This window comes from Pseudorca crassidens, chromosome 4 (genome assembly GCF_039906515.1).
Source record: "Pseudorca crassidens isolate mPseCra1 chromosome 4, mPseCra1.hap1, whole genome shotgun sequence".
Lineage (NCBI taxonomy): Eukaryota > Metazoa > Chordata > Mammalia > Artiodactyla > Delphinidae > Pseudorca > Pseudorca crassidens.
This window is the reverse complement of record NC_090299.1, coordinates 3,130,795-3,151,512: the sequence shown is the minus strand read 5'-3', so window position 1 is coordinate 3,151,512 and position 20,718 is coordinate 3,130,795. Positions and strand designations below refer to the sequence as shown.

Genomic DNA, 20,718 nt, shown 5'->3' with positions numbered 1-20,718 from the left:
GGCGGTAACGCTCTTGCTTGGGGGCTGCTGACGGCCCAAGACAAATGCTGCTTCAACTTCAGTCCCCAAGTCCCTCCCAGGTTCCTGGGTCACAAATGGCCTCCTCGGGGCTCCCCTGGCCGCTCCCCTGCACCCCTCGAAGGCCCTGAGCGCTGCCTGTCTCCCCACGCCGGCTCCCCCCACCCAGGCGCGCTCCCAGGGTGGCCACTGTCACTACGGTCAATCACTCCGAGGTCTGCCCACCTGCCTGGCCTCTCAGTGTCGGGGCTCCCCGACACGCCCACCGGGCACTCAACGTGGGACCCCTGAACTCCCAGTTTCACCAGCACCCACCCCCCGGGGGGTCTCTCACCTGGCCCTCCATCGAACGTACCACCTGACCATCCCCCCGACCGTCCCCCGTGCCCTCACCCAGCTCCCGTCGCTCTCTCCTGTGCTGCCCCTGCCCGGGTTCTGGTCCTCTGGCTGCTATCCCGAGTCCAGCCTTGCTCTGCGTCGGCACCAGAGCACGCCTTCCAAAGTGGGGCTCTGGCCCAGGTGCGCCCCAGAAAGCAAGGCTTGGCCACCTGGCCCAGATCCTCGGCTGGCACACAGCCCCAGGTGTGGGAGCCACCTGCTCTCCCACCATGCCCACCCCACGGCTCCTGTGTGGCTGGCTGACTGCTCCCCAAACACACGGCTCTGAACCTCCAAGACCCACCTTGCAAGCCGCCTTCCTGGGAAACAGCTAACTCACGCTACAGGGGTCACTCTGCACCCACCATTCCCAAGGGAGGGCCCCAGCTCATGGCGGTGAGCCGCCCACAAGGGCGGGGGGTACCGCATTCCCTCTTGACACCTTACAGGGGAAACTGAGGCTCAGAGAGGTTAAGCATCTAGCTCGAGGTTACACAGCTGACTCCAGACCCTGAGCTTCCAACCTCTGGGCGGTGTGCTGACCGCACCATGTACCCCCCTGAACACGTGATGCTACACAACCCTACTGTCCTGTGTGTATACACAATGGTCAGAGCAGCCAACACGCTGAACTCCAATTATTTAATATTTTTGCAAATAAGCCAACTAAAGGAAAAAACTGGGCCTCAGTTATTAAGCGACGTGCAGCTCCTCAACACTCAGGACCATTTGTTAAACCCATCCTCAGCACACACGCATCCTCAGCACATAAATCAGAGGAAGCAGACAGAGAGCTGCCCCACCCGGCCCCTCCCTCTCCAAATAAACCTTTTAATCCCTGGAGGAAAAATCTCCTGACCTTGCAGACAGCCCTCGCTCAATACTGGAAAGGTCTTGAGTGTCCAGCCCTACAGAGCCCCAGGGTCATATGTCATTTATGGACTTTTTACCCAAGATGCAGCTGAGACAAAGGCCGGCCCCGAGGTGTGGGATTTCATGATCGAATGCCCTGGAGACGAACGGCTGGCTGTGGGCTCCCGACCGTCAGTGTTGGATGCCAAGCCCCTTTTGTCAAATGAATTTTGTTTGCGTTTTTTGCTCCAGAAAATGTTTTCACTTTGTTGGAACGAGCAGAAATTAGAGCACCCACAGGAAAAACAGATGACGCCGCCCTGGCGTGCTTCCTGATGGCCGGCGCGCAACACAGCTCCTGCGTCCACAGCTCCAGCGAGCGGGGAAGGGGCACAGCGGGCACAGCGGACACCTCCTGAAGCTGGCAGACCACGTGCTTACGTTCTGATTTTACAGTGGGGGACAGTATTAGGGGAAAACATTCCGGTGGGGTTGATGTTATTAGAATGATTAGGTCATTTCCGGGGGCTTCCTGGAGCAACATTTGGGGAGCTCTGTAAGCATCAGAAAGAGATCTTCAAGTGTGTCCCTGTGTCCTCTTAGCACTTTAAAAAGGGAGATAAAGGAGGTGCGTTATTGTCAGAAAAGCTGTAACGAAGTGTGGTGAGGGAGACGAAGCAGTTACTAGCAGCAGTGTTTCTGGATGATGATGGTGATGAAGAAGGTGGAGGAGAGACAGCCAGCAAGTCAGCCCAGCCCGGGTCTGACGCCTGCTCCGGCCGCTGACATGCACTGGGGTGCACTGGGGTGGACTGGGCAGCCGTGGTCTCCTCTCCTGGAGACGTGAGCCGCGGTGCAGCCCGGCGGGGTCCCCCAGAGACGGCACGCCCAGTGCCCGCAGCTGCTGATGCTGCGATGTGTCACATGCTCTCCATCCTCCGAGTAAGGGAGGGGGCGGCTCCTTCACCCGGAGGACCCAGCGACCTGCCCACGGGGGACACAGACACTCTGTAAAGCCAGGTGCCCTCCTGCCACGCCAAAGGCTCTCCGCTAACAGCGTTCCGTGGAACACACAGCATCTCGACAGCGGTTTTTGCAATTAAAATCACAACCGTTAACACGGTGGGGCGCCAGGAGCAGACCCAGCACCCCTTGCTCTCTGGCAGATGGGCTGCCATTCCAGCTTCTGCCAGGCACTGTGCACCCTGGAGACACGGAGGGAGTGTACTTACCTGAGGAGTCCAAGCAGTCCTCAGGGCTGGAAGCCTCGAACCCGTGGCCAAGGAGGTTGGGATAGGCTTCCAGAAAGTCCACGGTCTTCAGCGGGCTCTCAATGCGGGCACCGTCTAGGAGCACAGCCAGTGACTCGGGAGAGCCAGGGACCCCACCCCCCACCCCAGGGGATGTCTGGTGGAAGGACCCCACCTGCCCCAGCCCATCACTTCAGAAGCTGGTCCATCCCCATTTGATCACACATTTCCTTCCTGCAAACCCAGAGTCCATCCTGACAGAAGAGCTAATTCAAGGGGGCCTGGGAACCTCACCCTCCCGCCCCCAACTGGGCTGCAGGGGCGCCGGCCTCCTCACCTTGGTCCCGGCGCACCAGCAGGCCAAGCAGGTAGTTGCTGGTCTGCTGCAGCAAGACGTTGTTGTCGCCTTCGTATGTGCAGTTCGGGTCGTTGTCATCTCTGAGGTCTCCCAGACGGTTCACTGCAAGGAGGCCCCAGCGTTCTCGTCATGGGGGTGCACATGTGGGAAGTGCCCCCCAACCCCCAGCTGCCACCTGGGACTCTGAGGTCCCAGGCCCGGCTTGACCGGATGAAGCACTTCCCGCCCTGCTCCCAGTGCCAGCTCCACCCCCGACCCGCGGTGTGCCGTCTCCATCCGGCTGCTCCCTCTTTAAGGACATATTGGTGACACCCGCGAGGTCCCCGGGAAGAGAAGCGGGTGGCTCCCCGGGAAGCCCCAGGGCCGCGCTCAAGAAGCATCCGCTGGCATCAGCATCCCTGTCCCTACCACGAGCCTCTCGGGTCACCTGGCAAAGCGCCCTCCAGTGGGGTCACTGACAGAGCTGACTACCTGAGCGGCGGGAGGGTGCCCTTCTTCCTTTTCCAACTGAAGGAACCCTTCTTTGGACACGAGACATTTCAAATATCTGAAGACAACTCTCATTTTTCTCTTGTCTTTCCTACCAGCGAAATAACCCAATTCCTTTGCAGATTTGATAAAGTATGCTTCCCAGATCTTCACCACCTAGGTTTCCATCCTCTGACGGAGAATGTTCTCCAAACGTGAGGCTGAGATGGGAGAAAGGGTAGGACCCTAACTTCTCACACTCACGTATTGCTATGAACAGCCCAAGAGGGTGTAAGACGTTCAGCAGCAGACACGAGGCTTGTGGTCACCTATGACGCCCTGATCATCTTCCTCTGAATTGCTGCCCATGCCACAGTTAGACCACTGAACGTGAAGGGCTAAGAGTGCCCTTAGAGAAATGATTTGCAACTTTAAATCTAGATAAACGGCTTTACGTTTATTCCTGCTGAGTTGGGCCTCACTGGCTTCAGCCCTGTTTGTATTATGTGATGACGATGACACTTCCTCTAGTCATTTTTGTTGTCTGAAGGGCTGCGTGATTCAAGTTCCTCCTTCTAAACTATTTATAGCGTCTCTATATGAGCTACAACAACAAACAAATACTACAAAGAGCATTGCACAGAGGACAAAACACATGGATGAGTAGCGTCTGCAGCCCCATGATTACCCACACGTCAGTAAACGTGGAGTGGGGAGGGGAGGGGCCCCCCCGCCTGCCGCCCCCGCACGAGGAGTAACTGGGACACGTCCCGGTTACTAAAAGCTCCTAAAAGGCTTCCGGAGGAATAAACTGTCAAGGAAGTCTCTGCCAGCTCTGTTGTTGCCTTCTTTGAGTAACCAGACTTTAACCAATCAGTTATCGAAGAGACTGGCACACAGGGAGTTAGGCAGGTAAGCTGCAGTAATGATGACGACCACGATAATAACAATAATAATAACAGACCAAAATGACGGGGCACACGCCCTATGCCGACACTGTGCTCGACCCTTCATGTGGGGTAGTTCACTTACCCGTTGCAAAGCCCCCCGTTGTGCTATCCTATCGTTAGTCCCATTCTACGGAGAAGAAAGCTGAGGGGCAGTGAGGGTGGGCAGCTTGCCTGCGGCTACGAAGCCCGTGACCGGCAGAGCCGGGATCTGGCCCCGGGCTGTCGGTCTCCCCCTCTCTCCACCATCCACCAGCTGACCGACTGCCAGTGTCAATAAAAGCAAACTCTCTTTTTCTAAGTTTCAGAATTTTTCTTCGGAACAAAACTTGCTGCCAGTTTACTGCCAAAGCCATTAACTAAAAAGTTCCAATTCAGATGAACAGATAAGCTCCTTCCTCTTCTGGTTTTCGGTCTCCACGCATCGTGACACCCGGATTTCGACCGAGGAGCATCAGGTGGCGGCGAGCCGAGGGACTGGACTAGGGCAGGGGTTGGCAAACCCGCTCTGGGAAGTTCCAGCCAGTCAATGTTTTAGGCTTTGCTGAGACGGCTCTGCTGGGCGGGTGGAGTGGGAACACGGCCCCGGGAAGTGTGTAAACAAATGGGTGTGACCCGGGGGCCAACAAATCTTTATTCACAAAAACCTTTACCCACAGAGACGGCCTTTGGCCCGCAGGCTGTCGTTTGCCGACCCCTGGCCGTGAGCCACATGGTGCGGGAGAGGACAGGAGACCAGCCCACGTGTCCCCAAAACCTACTGGCCAGATAGCCGTGTCCTCCGCACGCCTCCCGGCACTCCTGGATTCCGCGCTGGGCCGTCCACGAGGCCAGGGGCTTGCCGGCCGACGCCAAGGCGTGGATCTCGCGTCCCAGCTCTGCCTTGGGAGAGAGAAGCCAACGAGAACAGGTGAAAAAAGGCTCCGACCCCAGAGGTCAGGGGTCAGTTCAAGCACAGCCTCAGAGGCTCATGTCCCCTCCAGTCTAATCCGAGGTACCCGACAACTACAAAGGAAAGAAACCCAATTTTAGTTTAAAAAACAGGATTCAAGTAAACAGGGATACCCTGCAGTACAGTCACACAACTCCATGACAGTGAAAATAAACGACCACGGCTCTGCCCAGCCGGTGAACACGGGGTGGGAGCGCGGGGGAGTGGGAAGGCTGATGGCAGAAGAGCATGACGTTATGACTCCGTTTACTCGAAGTCTGCAGCGGAGACTAAGAAGAAACCCAAGGGGTGGGAGGCGGTGCCGAGACGCTGCCCCCGGGGGAGAGGGTGGCAGGCAGCCCCAGAGGCCTGCACAGACACGGCCACTCGGTCCACACTGCGCGGAGGCCCAGCCAGCATCCCCAGCCTTAACACGTCCGGTAAATACTCTTTCGCCTCGACTCGATATTCAACGCAAACAGTTACAAGAGAGACACACACACACCCGCGAAATGACGGGCTGTTTGACCAGCGCTTTCAACTTCGAAGAAGGCCTACCTTATAACCTGTGCCTGGTTGAAGCACTGAGTCTCAGAAAGAACAGAGCTCGACGACACGTCAAAACATTTTTAACAGGACAACTCCATTGTCCGCTGGCAAAAGGTTCAATGACTCACGCTTGGGAGAAAAAACACGCGTAACCCTGCACTCCTGATGAAACCGTCTTCAGGGTCACGGTCGTCACGGTCGGCCTGACTGCTCAGCCGTGCACACTGCCGGCAAGCCCCCGCCCCCCGCCCCACCTCTGGACTCCTGGATGTTTACGCTGAATATTCCAAAACGTGCTAATTTGATACAGGCTTTTCAGGGCGTGGTGCGTAACCCCGATCTGCAGCATTCCTAATCAGTTTTCAGACGCCCTTGGTGTGATTCCCATTTCACCACTGCCCAGGAGGCAGCGTAAGGGGGGAAAAGAAACAACACATGAACCGTCCACGCAGAAATTAGCGGAGGACCCCTTTCTACGAAGGGGCCGACCTCAGTGGGTTTGCACGCTCATTTCTGGAGCAAAGCCCCGCCTGTCAAGTCAAATCCAGTCAGCTGGATGCAGACCTTTGTCGCGTTGTTTACAAAGGGATCAGAACCGTGAAATCGACTGAGGGGCCGGTAATGCGGATTTTGCAAAACCATCATGTTCTCAAGAGGGGAACAGCAGCTGAACTCACAGACGGGAACCGGGAGACGTGTCAGCACATCCTTGAGAATCAGGAATGTGGACACGTGCCTGACACGTTCCCATCGCAGCGAGGGCTCCGAGAGGACACAGCCCACGGGTCAAGTCGGACGGAGCCTCCGTCCCCGCGAATCCACGCACCGAGGCTGTTTTGAAAGAAAGGCTGAATCTGTGCTGTCCAACCCGTGAGATTTAAAGGATGATAAATGCTGTGGAGAAAAGCGGAGACCCTCACCTGCCTGGCGCTCCGGTCTTTCCCCAGAAGGCCTTGCTGAAGCTCCACCAGATCCAGGAAGAGAGATTTGGAAAAGTGGTCCAAGGCATAGGCCGCGGCCAGGTACGGGAGTAAACGCCATTGCTGAAACAGACAAGTCCCTGCCTGGAGGCCTCCAAGTGCCCCCAGGGCCCGCCTGCCTTCCGGGGCTGGAGCACCAGGAACCCGCTGCCCACCGTCCCCACTCGTTGCAGAAGGTCCCGCACGTCTCCCGGACCCACCCCCGTGACACCTGCCCCCCAACGCTCTTCCAGTGCGGCCAGGTCTCCCGCACCACCCTGATGACCCCACTCAAGGAGAAACTGTGCCGCGTGCACCACCCTGCGCGGCCCCCTCACCGCTCTCCCATCCATGTGACCCCTGAGCCAGAGCAAATGCTGATCTACAAGAGAACTAAGAAAGCCAGGCGGCCGTGCCTGAGCGCGGGGCCCAGCCCCCCAGGCGATGCCTGGGCTTTGGGAGCCTACGGGGAATGAAGCGACCACCCCCAGAGCCAGACGGGGAAACAGGCTCATGGAGAGCCGAGGGAGGGTGTCTCTTTCACCAGCGCACATCCGCTGTTGCGTGGATGGAGGGGGCGGAGTCTGAAAGGACCTGGGAGACAGGTGCCGCCGTCGGCAGCACCGTGGTCACCTGCCGTTTCCTGGGTGTGGTCACGGTGCCAACTGCTTCTCATGCACTAACGTATTTAATCCTTACAGCCACTCGCAGAGAGGTATTATCAGCAGTCCCAACTTACAAAGGAGAAAACTAGAGCACAGAGAGGTTCAGTGGCTTGCCCAAGGACACACAGCAGGGAGGGGGCGGACCTGGGGTCAGGAGCCCAAGCATGTGGCTCAGGTGGGCTCTCGTGACCGCTGAGCCAGGCCTGATGCCCAGTCGGACGTGCCGTGACCTCACCAAGGCCACGGGGTTGGTGGTGTGGTGGACACTGTGTGCCAGCCCGGCATGAGCCAGGCACTGGGCTTTTCCTTACTTGTTTATTTGGTATTAAAACAGGTTCACGGCCATAGTAAAAGAAGTCTTAAAAGAAACAACTTCGATTCAGTTACAATTTCCTGAAACTTGCGCTCAGATACACCTTTGCTCAGGCCTAACTGGCCAAGACCTGGGTCCGATTTAGCTGCTGACTCTGGCAGGAGCCACTGACTCGAGCCTCGGGGACCCACCTGGATCCCCAGCCCACCTGGTGTGCAGGGTAGCTGCATGGTGCGCACGGAAGGGCTGGGGCCGCAGGGGCACCGGGGGGGGCTCGCTGTGATAAAATGCGTCCCCCGCCCCGCCCCGGCGTCCAGGTGATGCCCAGCCTGAGTTGCACCTTTGCCATCGAGGGCTGCCTCATCTCGGAGGACCCGGAAGGCGAGCGTCCCCTCTGCTAGAGGACGTCACCACGAACAGTGCTGCCCCCTCAGCTGCTGTGTCCCGGGGTCACTTCCCAGGGATGGGACGAGCGCGTTGGAGTGTGGCCTGGACGTTCAGGGTCCCGCAGGTGGGACGAGCGCGCACACCTGCTCCCTCAGCCTCACCACAGCGCCTCCTGCTGGTCGCACACGCTCCTGTTCAACTAAAGACCATTTATGGAGACCACGTGTGGCCCCAGACGCCGCACTCCTTCCCTGTGAGTGTCACGCCCTCTGTTAACTCCTGAAGAGGCCTGATCAGCAACCAGCAACCCAGGTGCAGCGACCTAAGAGAGGAGGTATGTCTGCACGCGGAGCAGAAAGAAAGTGAACTCACGCCTGCGGAAGCTGTACCTGCATTGGATACTCCAGCACCAGTACTTCCTCCTCGTCTGTTGGTCCAAACTGACGCCTGGTGGCTGAGAAACGCAGAGCTATGGACACGGCCAGCTTTAGGTTCACGACGGACATGCCCGCGATGGCGACCCGGCCGGAGGACAGGCTGCCCAGGGACTCGCTGAAGTGCTGCCTGGCGTCCTGCAGGAGGAAGGCAGGTGAGGGCGGACCTGGGACCCGCAGGCTGCCTTGGGGACGGGCACAGACGTGGAGGGGCGCTCCTTTATTCACTCAACACTTCCAGGCCCTGCCCCCAGGGCGCCCCAGGCACAGGCCCCTGGGCCCAGGAGGCCAAGCTGCATGGGGGCCGGCGTCCCCATCACGGGATGCTGTGGGGAGGCACAGAGGATGCCTAGTGACAGGAGGACGGGGCCCCGGGCAGATGTACCATCTGCAGAGACCTGCAAACGGCCACCGGGAAGTACAAAGCCCCACTCCCAATCCCACCGAGGACCGGACAGTTGTGCCGAGAGCGACGCAGGAGCCTAAGCAGAGGGCATGGCTGGCACCGACATTTCATTTATAAACCAGGCTCCTTCCCCCACCCCCTCACCCCCCACCTGGGATTCCTCCCGGTCCGTCAAACCACCATTCTAAGCGGTGTGATGGTCAGCTGCTGTCCTTTGTGATCTCTGAAACCGGGTAATTGCCCGTGTGCGTCTATTTTTGACGTGTTGTAAATCGCAACGCGCTTATCGCTGTTTCCAACAGTGGCTCGTGCTTTAAGGGCCGTCGGCGGCGTTTGGGTACCTCTGCCCGTAAGGCTCACCCAGTTATCCGATCACGTGCACCTCCCTTACCCCCTGCTGCTCCTCCTGAGTTCACTTATTTTACTATTCGGACTTTTCTTCCAAAATTATGTCCACGCTGGTATTTGTGTGGCAACACGTCAAGCCTCTGGCCGACAATATTGATTCTGTTCTCACGCACGAATGACAATCCAGCTGGATTTAGAAGAAGCGTGTTTACAGTTGTTTGCCCTCAATGGTTTGAAGCGTCATCTCACTGACTTCTCGCGTTCGGCGTCGTGCCGGAGAACTCTGAGACTAAAGGGGCTTCTATTCCGTGGGAGTTGGCCCAGCATCCTGTCTCTGGAAGGCCTCAGCATCTTCTCTACGAGGTTCTGACACTTCTCCGCAGTGAGTGTGGGATGGGAGACCCTGACTCCCCCTCTATGGGCCCCTCTGTCAAGGTTTTCTTCCTTCTTTACTTTAGAGACATTTATCTTCATCGTTTCTGCAAAACGTTGTCCCCGTGGTTCTCTCCATCCTTTCCTGCCGCCTCCTTCACTCTGATTTCCAACCGCTAATTCACTCTCCCGCTGTAGGTACCCCATCTGTTGGGTTCTCTCAATGACTTACTTTCGTACTTTTCATTCATTTTTTATAGCGCTGTTTCCATTCTTGAACGGCTTCCCGTGTCACCTCTAGCTTCTCTCGTCATCTGAAGGTACCCGTCACACTCGTTGAAGCCCTGTTCTCTCGGCTCCAAGCCGCCGAAGCTCAACGTCAGGCGGGGTTCTCACACGCACACGTGCTGCCGGGACGCGTCATCCCGGCTGTGGGTTCAGGCCTGGGAGGGCTCAGCTACCCTGACTTGGCCACGTCTGGAAAGCGCCCGGGGCCGTGCCACTGCATGTCTACACTCAATGAACTTAGGGGCGTGGTCAGACACCAGAGGACACCGTCACCCCCGTTGGTGCACAGCCCACAAGGCGACCCTTCACTCTTAAGCCCCTGGTGGGAATCAGCACCGGCGGGGGCAACCTCCCTGACTGAAATGCCGGGGGGCTGGCAGGGGCGGGGTGGGGGGAGGTCATCGTGCTCGGGGCCCTGGGGGTGTGGCCGACCCAAGCACTCCCGTCCCTGTTGGCGGCACTGGGACCTGATCCTAGACAGGTTTGCACGGGCCACGGGCTCCTGTGGTGACTCTCCCCCTCTGAGCACAGGGGGTGGGTGTCCTGTGGGCCTGGAGGCAGCTGTACCTTAACATGGGTGACGTAGGTGCCCTCGGGGGTGATATCTCCTGAGCGGTTCAGCAGGTCCTGGCGAGGAATCCTGACCTTGTGGAACATGGCAAATCTGTGTGGAGACACAGCACTTCTGGTTAAACTGGGGTCGGCCCCCGGGGTTTATCTCCTCTCCCTCCTGAAACTCAGTCAAATAAAAGCAAAGGACAGGGCTTCCCTGGTGGCGCAGTGGTTGAGAGTACGCCTGCTGATGCAAGGGACAGGGGTTCGTGCCCTGGTCCGGGAAGATCCCATATGCCACGGAGCAGCTGGGCCCGTAAGCCATGGCCGCTGAGCCTGCGCGTCCGGAGCCTGTGCTCCACAACGGAAGAGGCCACAACAGGGAGAGGCCTGCGTACCGCAAAAAAAAAAAAAAAAAAAAGAAAAAAAAAGGCAAAGCACAGCTCAAAAGGTGACATAATCCCCAAAAGACCAAAAAAACAAACCCAACAAAACACAACAAAACAAAAACGCAGGAGAGAGAAGGCACCAGTAGACAAGACATTTCAACTAATTTTTTAATCCAAAAAAGTAGGCGTAAGCAAAAGGTGGTGTGAGTGATGGGCTCTGCGTGAGATAAAGCGGCCGTCTGTTGGTAATGATGGAGGCGAGCCCCCCACCCCCACTACCGCCGGCGCTCGGGCCTCAGGGCTGCACGCGGGCTCCCGCTACACTACATGCTGGGAGGAAACGTCCTCGCTCGCTGCGGCCAGAACACCTGGGACCGGTCATTCAGCAGAAAAGGCGGGACCGTTTTCATAAAGATAAGAATCTCCGGTTCTCACACTTGACTCCCACACCAGAGTCCACACACGGAGTGACAAAGTCAGCAAACTGAGGTTTTAAACGTCCCGAGTCAAACAGGGGTACTGCACCATCCCATTAGGGCTCCAGGGCAGGCGAGTCAGCTTCCCTGAGCAGCTGAGAACACGCGTGCACACGCATCCCTGGGGATCACGCGTGTGTCAGTAATCGAAGGTGTTTTCTGTGGTTGTCAGGAAGGAAAATCTATCTCACGACAGCGCAGGAACAAGGTTATGCGAAGTAACAGACACTGTGCAAAAAAACCCAAACCATCTTAAAATATCAATAGTTCCGACAGCGCCTTATCTGACTTCTAAGCAATTTCGATGTCACACGGAACATTCTTTTACTGAACCAGAGGAAGCAGCTCTGGGGAGAAGGGCAGCGCCCTGCGGAGAAGGGGGGCAGCTCCGCGTACCACCCCCCAGCTCCTCCTTGGATCCCAGGCTGTGTGGCTCCCCAGCCACCGTCCGAGCCACGGTGCTTACCCCCACCCCGAGCTGTGTCCTGATGGTCTGTGCCTCTTCTTGTCCCATTTCCTGCAACAGTCTCCCCCTTGGCTCTCTCTAGACCCCACCTCGTCCCCCTGTCCCGCACACGGGAGCAGAGGCCTGTCTAAACCTCAGCTCGGAATGGTCACACCCGGCACGAGAATCTTGGGTCCCTGGGACCAACAGAATCTAAACCCGTAGGGAAACGTGGTAAGCCCTCCGGCGGGACCCCTGTCAGCTGCTGCCTCCTTGTAGCCCGTAGCCTGTAGCTGGGTCACATCTGCCTGTCACCGTCAAGCCGGCCAGGCCCTCTCCTGGCCTCAGGGCCGACGGCCCTCAGAGCGCTGCCACCTCCTCCAAGATGCCTGCCACGATTCCCACGCCTGCCCCGAGGTGAGCACCCAGGGGTCCCACAGCACCATTAGATGGCGGTCCTGGCCATGTTGCCCACTGAGCCACTTGCCTTTCGGTGGCCGTTAGGGACCCTGTTATAAGGGGGCCACATGCCTGGCACCCAGCAGACACGTCCTAAGTGCCGGGGATGAATCAACAGCGGCGAGACATTGTCCTTAGGGCGCTGGTGCACCTCCACAGAACCCCGAGTCCCGGGGCAGCCTTGAGGGGTGACACAGCCAGTGCACCTGGGGAAGAGCTGAGAGCCGGGGCTGGGCGTGGGGCGGCTGGAGGGGCCCCTCCCAAACTCCTTCGGAAGCGACTAGGATTTCTGCACGTGAGGCCACCAGGGCCCCAGCAGCATCCAGGCCAGGGTCTCCCTCCGGCGTGTGAAACGCAGGCCTGGCCCGAGCACCCGAAGGCACTGCCTGGAGGGAGCCACCCATCGGGGCCTTTGTGGGGCGGCTCTGACTGGCCCCGGGACCCACGTCTCTAGAACGCCCGGCCTCAGTGCCGACGTCCCTGGTCTGGTCCAGCTCATCACTTGAAAGGCGAGGAATGCTTTCACAAGTCTGATGCTGTCAACTGAGAGCGCCCTTTTTAAGGAGTGGAAAATCTTCACCCTCCCTGCCACACAGGGATGGAACAAGGCGGAATGTATTTATAGGCGCAAAACTATTCGCTGGAGCTTAACTGAAATCGAAATTTTACACATTCTCTTTTGAGCACTGCCATGTGGCAAAGGCTGTTCCAGGAACAGTCGATGCTGGCCAGCCTGGTCACAATCCCCAGTGTCCCCCGAGGGCAGGGGGCGGGGGGCCGCACAGGTCGTATCTGACGCGGGGTGTGCGTGTGACACGATAGCGTGAGCATACGGCAGGGCTGGGGGGCTTGCGGGCGGCAGACCCTGCCCCAGGCCCCGCACCCCCTTCCTCCTGGGCCACCCGTTCCACGTCCCGGTGGCCTCCTTACTCCTGGGGCCTCTCACTGCTGCCCCAGCCCCACCTGGGCCCCAGAGCCTCATGGGACGTCCTCCCAGCCGCTCTGGAGACGCTTCCCCGCCTCACCTCTGAGCAAGTGTGAGGATGCCCGCAGCCCACCTTGAAGGTGAGGCCCAACAGTTCACTGGAGGGATCTCTACTGATTTGCTTTTAGAGTTATTTGGCTAAAAGTACTCCGTGCAATTTACGTCTGCCTCTGATTTCTACAGTCTTCCCACAGACTCACGAACCCTTGTGACCTACCTAGGAACTGTTGACCACCTTTTCAAAATAAAAGATCTCAATCCCGACCCTGCTCTGCAAGCGGCAAACAAGGAAAGCCAGGGATTCAGACCCGCGCGCCCTCTGCTGGGCGTGCGCCCCGGAGCTGGCAGGGACAGCTGCGTTTCTGGCGGGGCGGGCACTGCCTGCGTCACCGCCCCTGGCGCACATCCCAGCCCCAGCCCAGCGGCCGAGGGACCCCAGGCACCACTGAACCTTCAAAGGCGCAGGGTACGGCTGCTTCCACGTCCTGTCTGCCGGCCTCCAAGTGGCCCCATGGGAACGGCGACTCTGGTTTGGGGGGGCCGCTCTGAGCCGGCTTCAGGGTAGTCGCCATGCTGCCCCCTGGCGGCACCGGGCTGGCACTGCTGAGTCTCAGAAGAGCTTTGCCCCTCGGACGCGACATGTTTATTTAAGAGGGCCTTTGCTACGTTGGTGTGACTCCCTGGGACCATCGCAATAAGAAACAAATACTCAGTCTCTAAAACGGGACTAACAGTCTCTGAAACGAAACTAACACACCACTGTAAAGCAATTATACTCCAATAAAGATGTTAAAAAATAAAATAAATAAATAAAAATAAATAAAACGGGACTTGATTTGGAGGACCAAGGGCAGAGTTTTTCACGGATGTCCCAAAACAGTGTTAAAGGTTCTAACTTGTAAAAGCAAATGAATGGGGACTGGAGATCTGTGACCTCACCCAAGGCCTTCCTTGGACAGCAGTGACCCAGCAGCACTTGTTCACAGCTGGAGGGTCATTTCCCACCGCCAGGCGCCTGGAGACACACCTGCCCGGCCTTATGTGTGAGCACAGACCCTTCCACAGATGGAGTCACCGTACACGCATTTCCCGGGTCCCACAATGGGACGCGTGGATCTAATAAAGGACGCTTGTGCTCAGGGCCCAGAGCAAGACGGGGCCTTCCACCTCCACCTCCCGCATGGTCCTCCTTGACGCTGACTCACCTCGGCCAGATCGGGTCCATCTTCTCAAACACTCCAAGCCGCGTGGCGGCCTCGCCCTGAGGGCTGCAGAGCTTCCCCTGCCCCAAGGACCACAGGCCACATGACCCATCCCTGCCGGGGGGGCCCCATGCACCCGCACAGAGCAGTGATGGAAGGGAACTGACACCCTCCTCCCCCCACCCCAGGCTCCAGCATTAATTAACAGGCTCTTTTCACAGGCCAGCGAGAGAGGCACTCAAAGCTCTAGACAGGTATAGGTTAGAAGGGCTGTGTGTGTGTGTTTCTGGTTTCACTTTTTAGCAACATCCTTCCGTTTTCTCCTCCAGCTACACAGAGTGAAAATCGATGGTTCTCCCGCCCTCTCTGGTACAGGCTGGGGCCCCACCTGTTCTGAGGGTCCAAGCAGAGGTTTGAGACACTCTCTGTGCCCCCAGCTCCCCTACCTCTGGGGAGGGGGGACAGCTGAAAGGAGGTTTCTCCACGCTTAGGGTGGTGGGAGACCACCTGGCCCAGCTTCTGTCTCGGAGATGAGTTGCTGCTCCTGACTTACACTCAGAATGACCGGGGTCAGGATAAGCAGCGGGCTCCAACTACAGCGAGGCGGGCTCCTCTGTTCTCTGCCCCCCGACAAAGCGGCAGGTATGCAAACGTTCCCGAGACGCAGCGTGAGGTGCACGACTAAGGAACCCCCGGCTGTGCTTCCCCCCCAGGTAGAAAGCGTCTCAGGAGAACAGAGGGGCACAGCCAGGCTTTCCGGGAGACGGCACGTGAGTCCCGCCCGCAGGCGCAGGTGATGAGAGCACTGACAGGTAGCAAAGGCCCCCAGGCAGGGCTACGAGAGGGCCCGGCTTGGGGACATCATGCCCACCTTACAGAGGAGGAGAGGGCCAAGAAAGCTGGTCAAGATAACACAAAGAGGCAGAGGTGGACCCAGGATTTGAACCCAGATCTGCTTCCAAAACTCATGCCATGAATGAGCCCGGGAATCCCTCAGGGAGACTCCAAGGCCCTTCCTGACGTGGCTCCCCTGCCCACCCGCCCCCCTCCAGCTCCCCAAGCCCAGGTCTCATCTCAGGCCACTCTGCCCCCGCTACCCGGCACCCGGCTCTGTCCCCAGAACCAGCGTGGACACCTGTTGGGTGCCTGAGCTCCAGGACGGGGAGCAGGCCCAGGTCACAGGCTGAGGCCCCACGGGATACGGGTGTCCAGCCTGAGCCTGGCCTGAGAGCTGAAGCGGCCACCTGCCGGGGAGAAGCCTGTGTGCTCTGCACTTGGGGCCACTTATGTCTCCTGAGGTTGGAGTACAAACAGGACCCGGCCCTTCCCAACATGATCTCAAGTGCAGAGGTAAGGCACATCCCGCAGGAGCCTGGGAGGGCACGGGGACAGCACTGAGGGAGCCGGTGGGCTCACAGGGGGGACGTGCTGAGCAGGCAGCCTTGAGGAATGACCCCTGGAGGAGCGACCGTCAAGTACAAGGTGCGCGCTCACCCGTTGTCCAGACCGTTCTGTCCAAGCTTCCTTCCGATGTCGCCAACCATCACCCCTGGCATGGGAAGAAGGGTCTTCGGGTCCCGAATCTGCAAACCACAGATGGCAACTCTGATGACCACACGAGAATCAAGATGAAAATGTTCAAAACCCCCAGGGACCAAGCCACAGGCTCCCTCTGTGTAGCTGCCGTGGGTTGAAGTGTCCTCCAAACATGTGACCTTGTTGGGAGACAGGGTCCTTGCAGATATCATTAAGGATCTGGAGGTGAGGTCACTCTGGGTTACCTGGGTGGGCCCTGAATCCAATGACCGCTGTCCTCCAAGAGTCAGAGGAGGAGAGGGCATGGAGAGAGGGGGGCCACGTGCAGATGGAAGCAGAGACGGGAGGGAAGCGACCACAGCCCGGGAACTCTGGGGTCACCAGAAGCTGGAAGAGATAGGAAGGACCCTCCCATGGAGCCTCCGGGGGGAGTGTGGCCTTTCTGACACCTTGATTTCAGACCTCTGGCCTCCAGACTGTGGAGAGTAAATTTCTGTGGTTCCAGGCCCCCAGTGTGTGGTGCTTTGTTTGGTTATGGTGGCCCCAGGACACTGACGGAGGAGCTGATTAGTACGTGCTGCCTGGAGGCGGCCAGGTATCTCCCAGTCACGTTTTCGATGGAGGACTTTCCACTGGCTTTTCATGAAATGACAAAATGGTTGTGCACATACTTGCTGTGGATTACTTTTGTAAATCTCTGCTCCCCCAAATGAGCTTCCAGTAGATGTACTTACTAACACACACAGAGACAGCGGGCTCCCTGGTCCTCGCTTCGTGCGGTCTAAGCGGACAGTATGGAGTTTCGTTCTCAAAGACCTTTAGTGATTCCTACCAGGCGTGACTGCGCCACCCTCCCCTCCCAGGGTCATCTGCCGATGGCTGTTGATATTTTGGGTCGTCATAAGTGGCGGGTACTATAGGCATCCAGTGGGCAGAGGCCAGCGATGCCACTAAACATCCTACAGGGCACAGGGTGGTCCCGCAGCATGGAATTATCCAGCCCCGAATGTCAACGGCACGGAGGCTGAAAAAAAACTCCGTGTTAAAGAACTACTGAATTTGTACTATTAGAAATTTAGCTATTTGTATGAATTGCTAGTTTTTCTTTCTTTCAGTGGAACAGTTAGCTAATTTAGTTGAACTTTATAATACTGATAAAATAAAATTGAAAGCTAGCGACAAACAATAAGGCTCAGTGAAGATTCAGATAAAAACTCTTGAAATCCTTATGAAATAGAAAAAAATAGTTTTTAAAAAAAGATGGAGGGCTTCCCTGGTGGTGCAGTGGTAGAGAGTCCGCCTGCCGATGCAGGGGACACGGGTTCGTGACCCAGTCCGGGAAGATCCCACATGCCGCGGAGCGGCTGGGCCCATGAGCCATGGCCGCTGAGCCTGCGCGTCCGGAGCCTGTGCTCTGCAGCGGGAGAGGCCACAACAGTGAGAGGCCCGTGTACCACAAAAAAAAAACAAACAAAAACAAAACAAAAAAGATGGAGAGGAGAAAAGATATATAAAACAGTTAGTGATTTTTCAAGTAATCAAACAGAAAAACACTGCTAATGCCAGTTTTCAGTTCATCTAGAAAGAAATGATAACATCGTCCTTACAAACTTCACGTTAACCTCTCAAATCAAGGAAAGGACGCTCACTAAAGTCAAAACCAGAATTAAGTTAATGGTCTCCTCTTCTCAAAAGTATTAAATTGTATCAATTTACGTATAACATTTCCCATAATATTTGGAGACTGTCCACCTGATGTGATATAACAAACCTGCAATGAATTATGCCCTCTGGTAGATACACACTGCTACGTGTAAAGTAAATAAGCTACAAGGATACGTGGTACAGCACAGGGAATGTGGCCAATATTTAATAATAACTTTAAATGGAGTAAAAACTATAAAAATTTTGAATCACTGTATCGTACACCTGAAACTAAAATAACGTTGTAAATCAAGTATACCTCAATAAAAAAAAACCACAAAAATTTTTTAATTAAAGGAAAAGAAGTATTGGTACCTAAATAGCGGTAGCCACTACACTGTATTAAACTAATCGTGTTGAATTTTCCAATAAAAAAAATTATACCCCTCCACTCATCAGCTAATGACCTGTGGCACATAGCACATTCTAATTAAATAGTTTTGTGATGACTTATTTCAACCTCTCTTTCTGAGTAGACGGTAAACTCCACGAGGGCAGGATTCATGCCGCCCTCGAGCCTGCCCTGGATATGCACTAAGTACACAGAGAGGATATGTCAGATGGAGGCCCGCAACATCCTACTGAGTGTTTAAAGCACAACGTGTAACAGAATCCAGAACACCATGGCTCTACAATCTAAGAGCCGGAGACACTGAAAGACGTTGCGTTCAAGTCCGATTTCCATAAGAAGTTCACTTCGGGTACAAATCTATACTCCAGAAACAGTGTATGGTTGCCTTAGGTATCAAAAACTACACCTGGTCTGCAGGGGTTCATTGCAAATTGAAAAATAAGGACATGAGCACCAAAGGGAAATGGGTCAACTGGACATCGTCAAAATTCAAGCCCTTGTGCACAGAGGACGTTATCGAGAAAGTGAAGACAATTTTAGAACAGGAGGAAATATTCGCCCACCAACCATCTGATGAGGCTTAGTATGCAGAATATATAAAGAACCCTTGCGACTCACCAAAAATCACAAACAATCCGATTAAGAAAGGAACTGAGGGTCTGAACATACTACAACTGGACGATGACCAGACCACGTGCGAAAGCAGGGCTCTGACCCTCGGGCTGCAGCCGCCAGCCCCGGGAGCCAGTCTGCTGGGAGTCGGACCTGCACGAGGGCAGACTGCTGTCTCTAGTGACAAGCCAGGAGGCCAAACAGCCACCGCTGGACAATCGGCCAGGACTCGATCAATACTGACGGCCTCCCTAATCGTCGTCCTGCCTCCGACTCGGGACCAACCGCAGAAGGCCCCGCCTGCCCCCTGACCAGTCACCCGGGATGCCCCCCCTTCAGTCACCCTGAAGACCACTCCCAGGCCCCCAGCCCCCAGCAGGGCACCCTGAGCCCCCTGTTCTCCACTGGGAAGCTCGCCCATGCCTCTGCCTGCCTCTGGGTCTCTGCCAATAACACTGACGAAGGCTGATCCCCGGCTCAGCCAGCTCTGAGCAAACAGCCTTTGCTTTCTCAGTCCCTGCTTGGTTCCACAGGGCAAAGGATTTGAATAGACATTTTGACAAAGAAGATACGCAAATGGCGCAGGAAAATATGTTCCACATTGTTGGTTATTAAGAAAATGCAAATCAAAATCACAACCAGATGCTGCTTCGTACCCACTAGGGTGGTTATGGGGGGAAAAAGGAAAATAACAAGTGTTGGTGAGGCTGTGAAGAAACTGGAGCCCTCGGCATTGCAGGTGGGGACGTAAAATGGTGGAAACTGGTGCAGGATTCTACAAAAAACTGAACACAGAACGACCATGCGACCCAGCAATTCCACGCCTAGGTACACACCCCGAAGAACCGAAGACTGGTGTGCAAACAGGCACTGCTCATGAATGTTGACAGTGACATTACTCCCAACAGCCAAAAGGTGAAACCACCCAACATCCATCAACGGACGAATGCATACACAGACTGTGGACCGTCCACATAATGGACCATTCAGGCTCGAAAAGGAGGGGGGTTCTGGGACAGGCTGCAACGTGGAGGAACTTCAAAAACACGTGAAGAGAAAGAAGTCAGACACAAAAGGTCACACAACGCGTGATGCGTTTTATATGAAACATCCCGGAGAGGGAGATGCATAGAGACAGGAAGCAGACCACTGGCTGCCGGAGCTGGGGAGGGGGGCAGGGAGGCGGTGCTGAATGAGCGCGGGGTTCCTTCTAGAAAGGAAACGCTCTGAAACTAGAGAGATACAACATCGTGAATTCCCTAAATGCCACTAAATTGTTCTCTTTAAAATGGTTAATTTTGGGACTTCCCTGGCGGTCCAGTGGTTCAGACTCTGCGCTCTCGCTGCCGTGGGCCGGGTTCAATCCCTGGTCGGGGACCTAAGATCCCGCCAGCCGCGCGGCACCGCCAAGAAAATAAACTAATTTAATTTAAAAATAACTAAAATGGTTAATTGCATGTTACACGAATTTCAGCTCAATTTAAAAAAAAATGATGATTTTCTTCTCTCATGAGAGCACCGTCCCCGTCAGAAAAGTCTTTGAGAATAAGAAATGTCAGAATGGGTCTGGGGGTGGGGGAAGCAGGGTGTCATTCAGTATCCAGTCAGCCCAGAGAGAAAGGTCCTGGAGAACCTCCCAGAGCTCCAAGTCCAGGGACACTGCAGCCGCCCTTGGCAGCGGGAAACAGGCCGGCCATCCCAGGCACCCCCGATGGCCAAAGCTCCGTTTGTGACCCAGGAAGGGGCTACATGAAAGCCCCCAAGTCAGACTTCACGTCGGGACTCCTGGAGCCCCTGAGACCAGCTACCAGAGCCTGGGGGGTGGGGACAGGCGTCCCACCATGCCAGTGTGGCCCCCAGGAGGATGGAGATCCCCCCGCCAGCTGATCCTGGGCTCAGGGTTTCTCAGCGGCTGCACACTGACATTTGGGGCGGGTCAGGCTTCTGGTGGGGGTTGGCAGCAGGGCTGTCGTGTGTACTACAGCGTGTTTAAGGCACGCTTGGTCTGGACCCCAGATGCCAGAAGCACCCCGTCCCCAGCTGTGATGAAAATGTCTCCAGACTGGCCAGACACCCCCTGGGT

The 20,718-nt window shown here is 56.3% G+C and overlaps 1 protein-coding gene across 11 annotated transcripts in view; it reads right to left on the bottom strand.

Annotated features, from left to right (window-relative positions):
* The window catches only part of ACOX3 (acyl-CoA oxidase 3, pristanoyl), a 48,966-nt gene that overhangs the window by 15,531 nt on the left and 12,717 nt on the right, over positions 1-20,718 (bottom strand). For 9 of the 11 annotated variants that reach the window (XM_067734982.1, XM_067734979.1, XM_067734980.1 and 6 more), the window contains exons 7-13: positions 15,926-16,014; positions 10,491-10,587; positions 8,465-8,647; positions 6,672-6,794; positions 5,033-5,153; positions 2,836-2,958; positions 2,481-2,594 (exon numbers count right to left, since the gene is read on the bottom strand). In XM_067734982.1, the coding sequence (XP_067591083.1) occupies positions 2,481-2,594; positions 2,836-2,958; positions 5,033-5,153; positions 6,672-6,794; positions 8,465-8,647; positions 10,491-10,587; positions 15,926-16,014 (850 nt within the window). Of the gene's footprint in view, positions 1-1,024; positions 1,854-2,480; positions 2,595-2,835; positions 2,959-5,032; positions 5,154-6,671; positions 6,795-8,464; positions 8,648-10,490; positions 10,588-15,925; positions 16,015-20,718 lie in introns of those variants that run through there. The other 2 variants (XM_067734986.1, XM_067734983.1) reach the window with 2 other exon arrangements.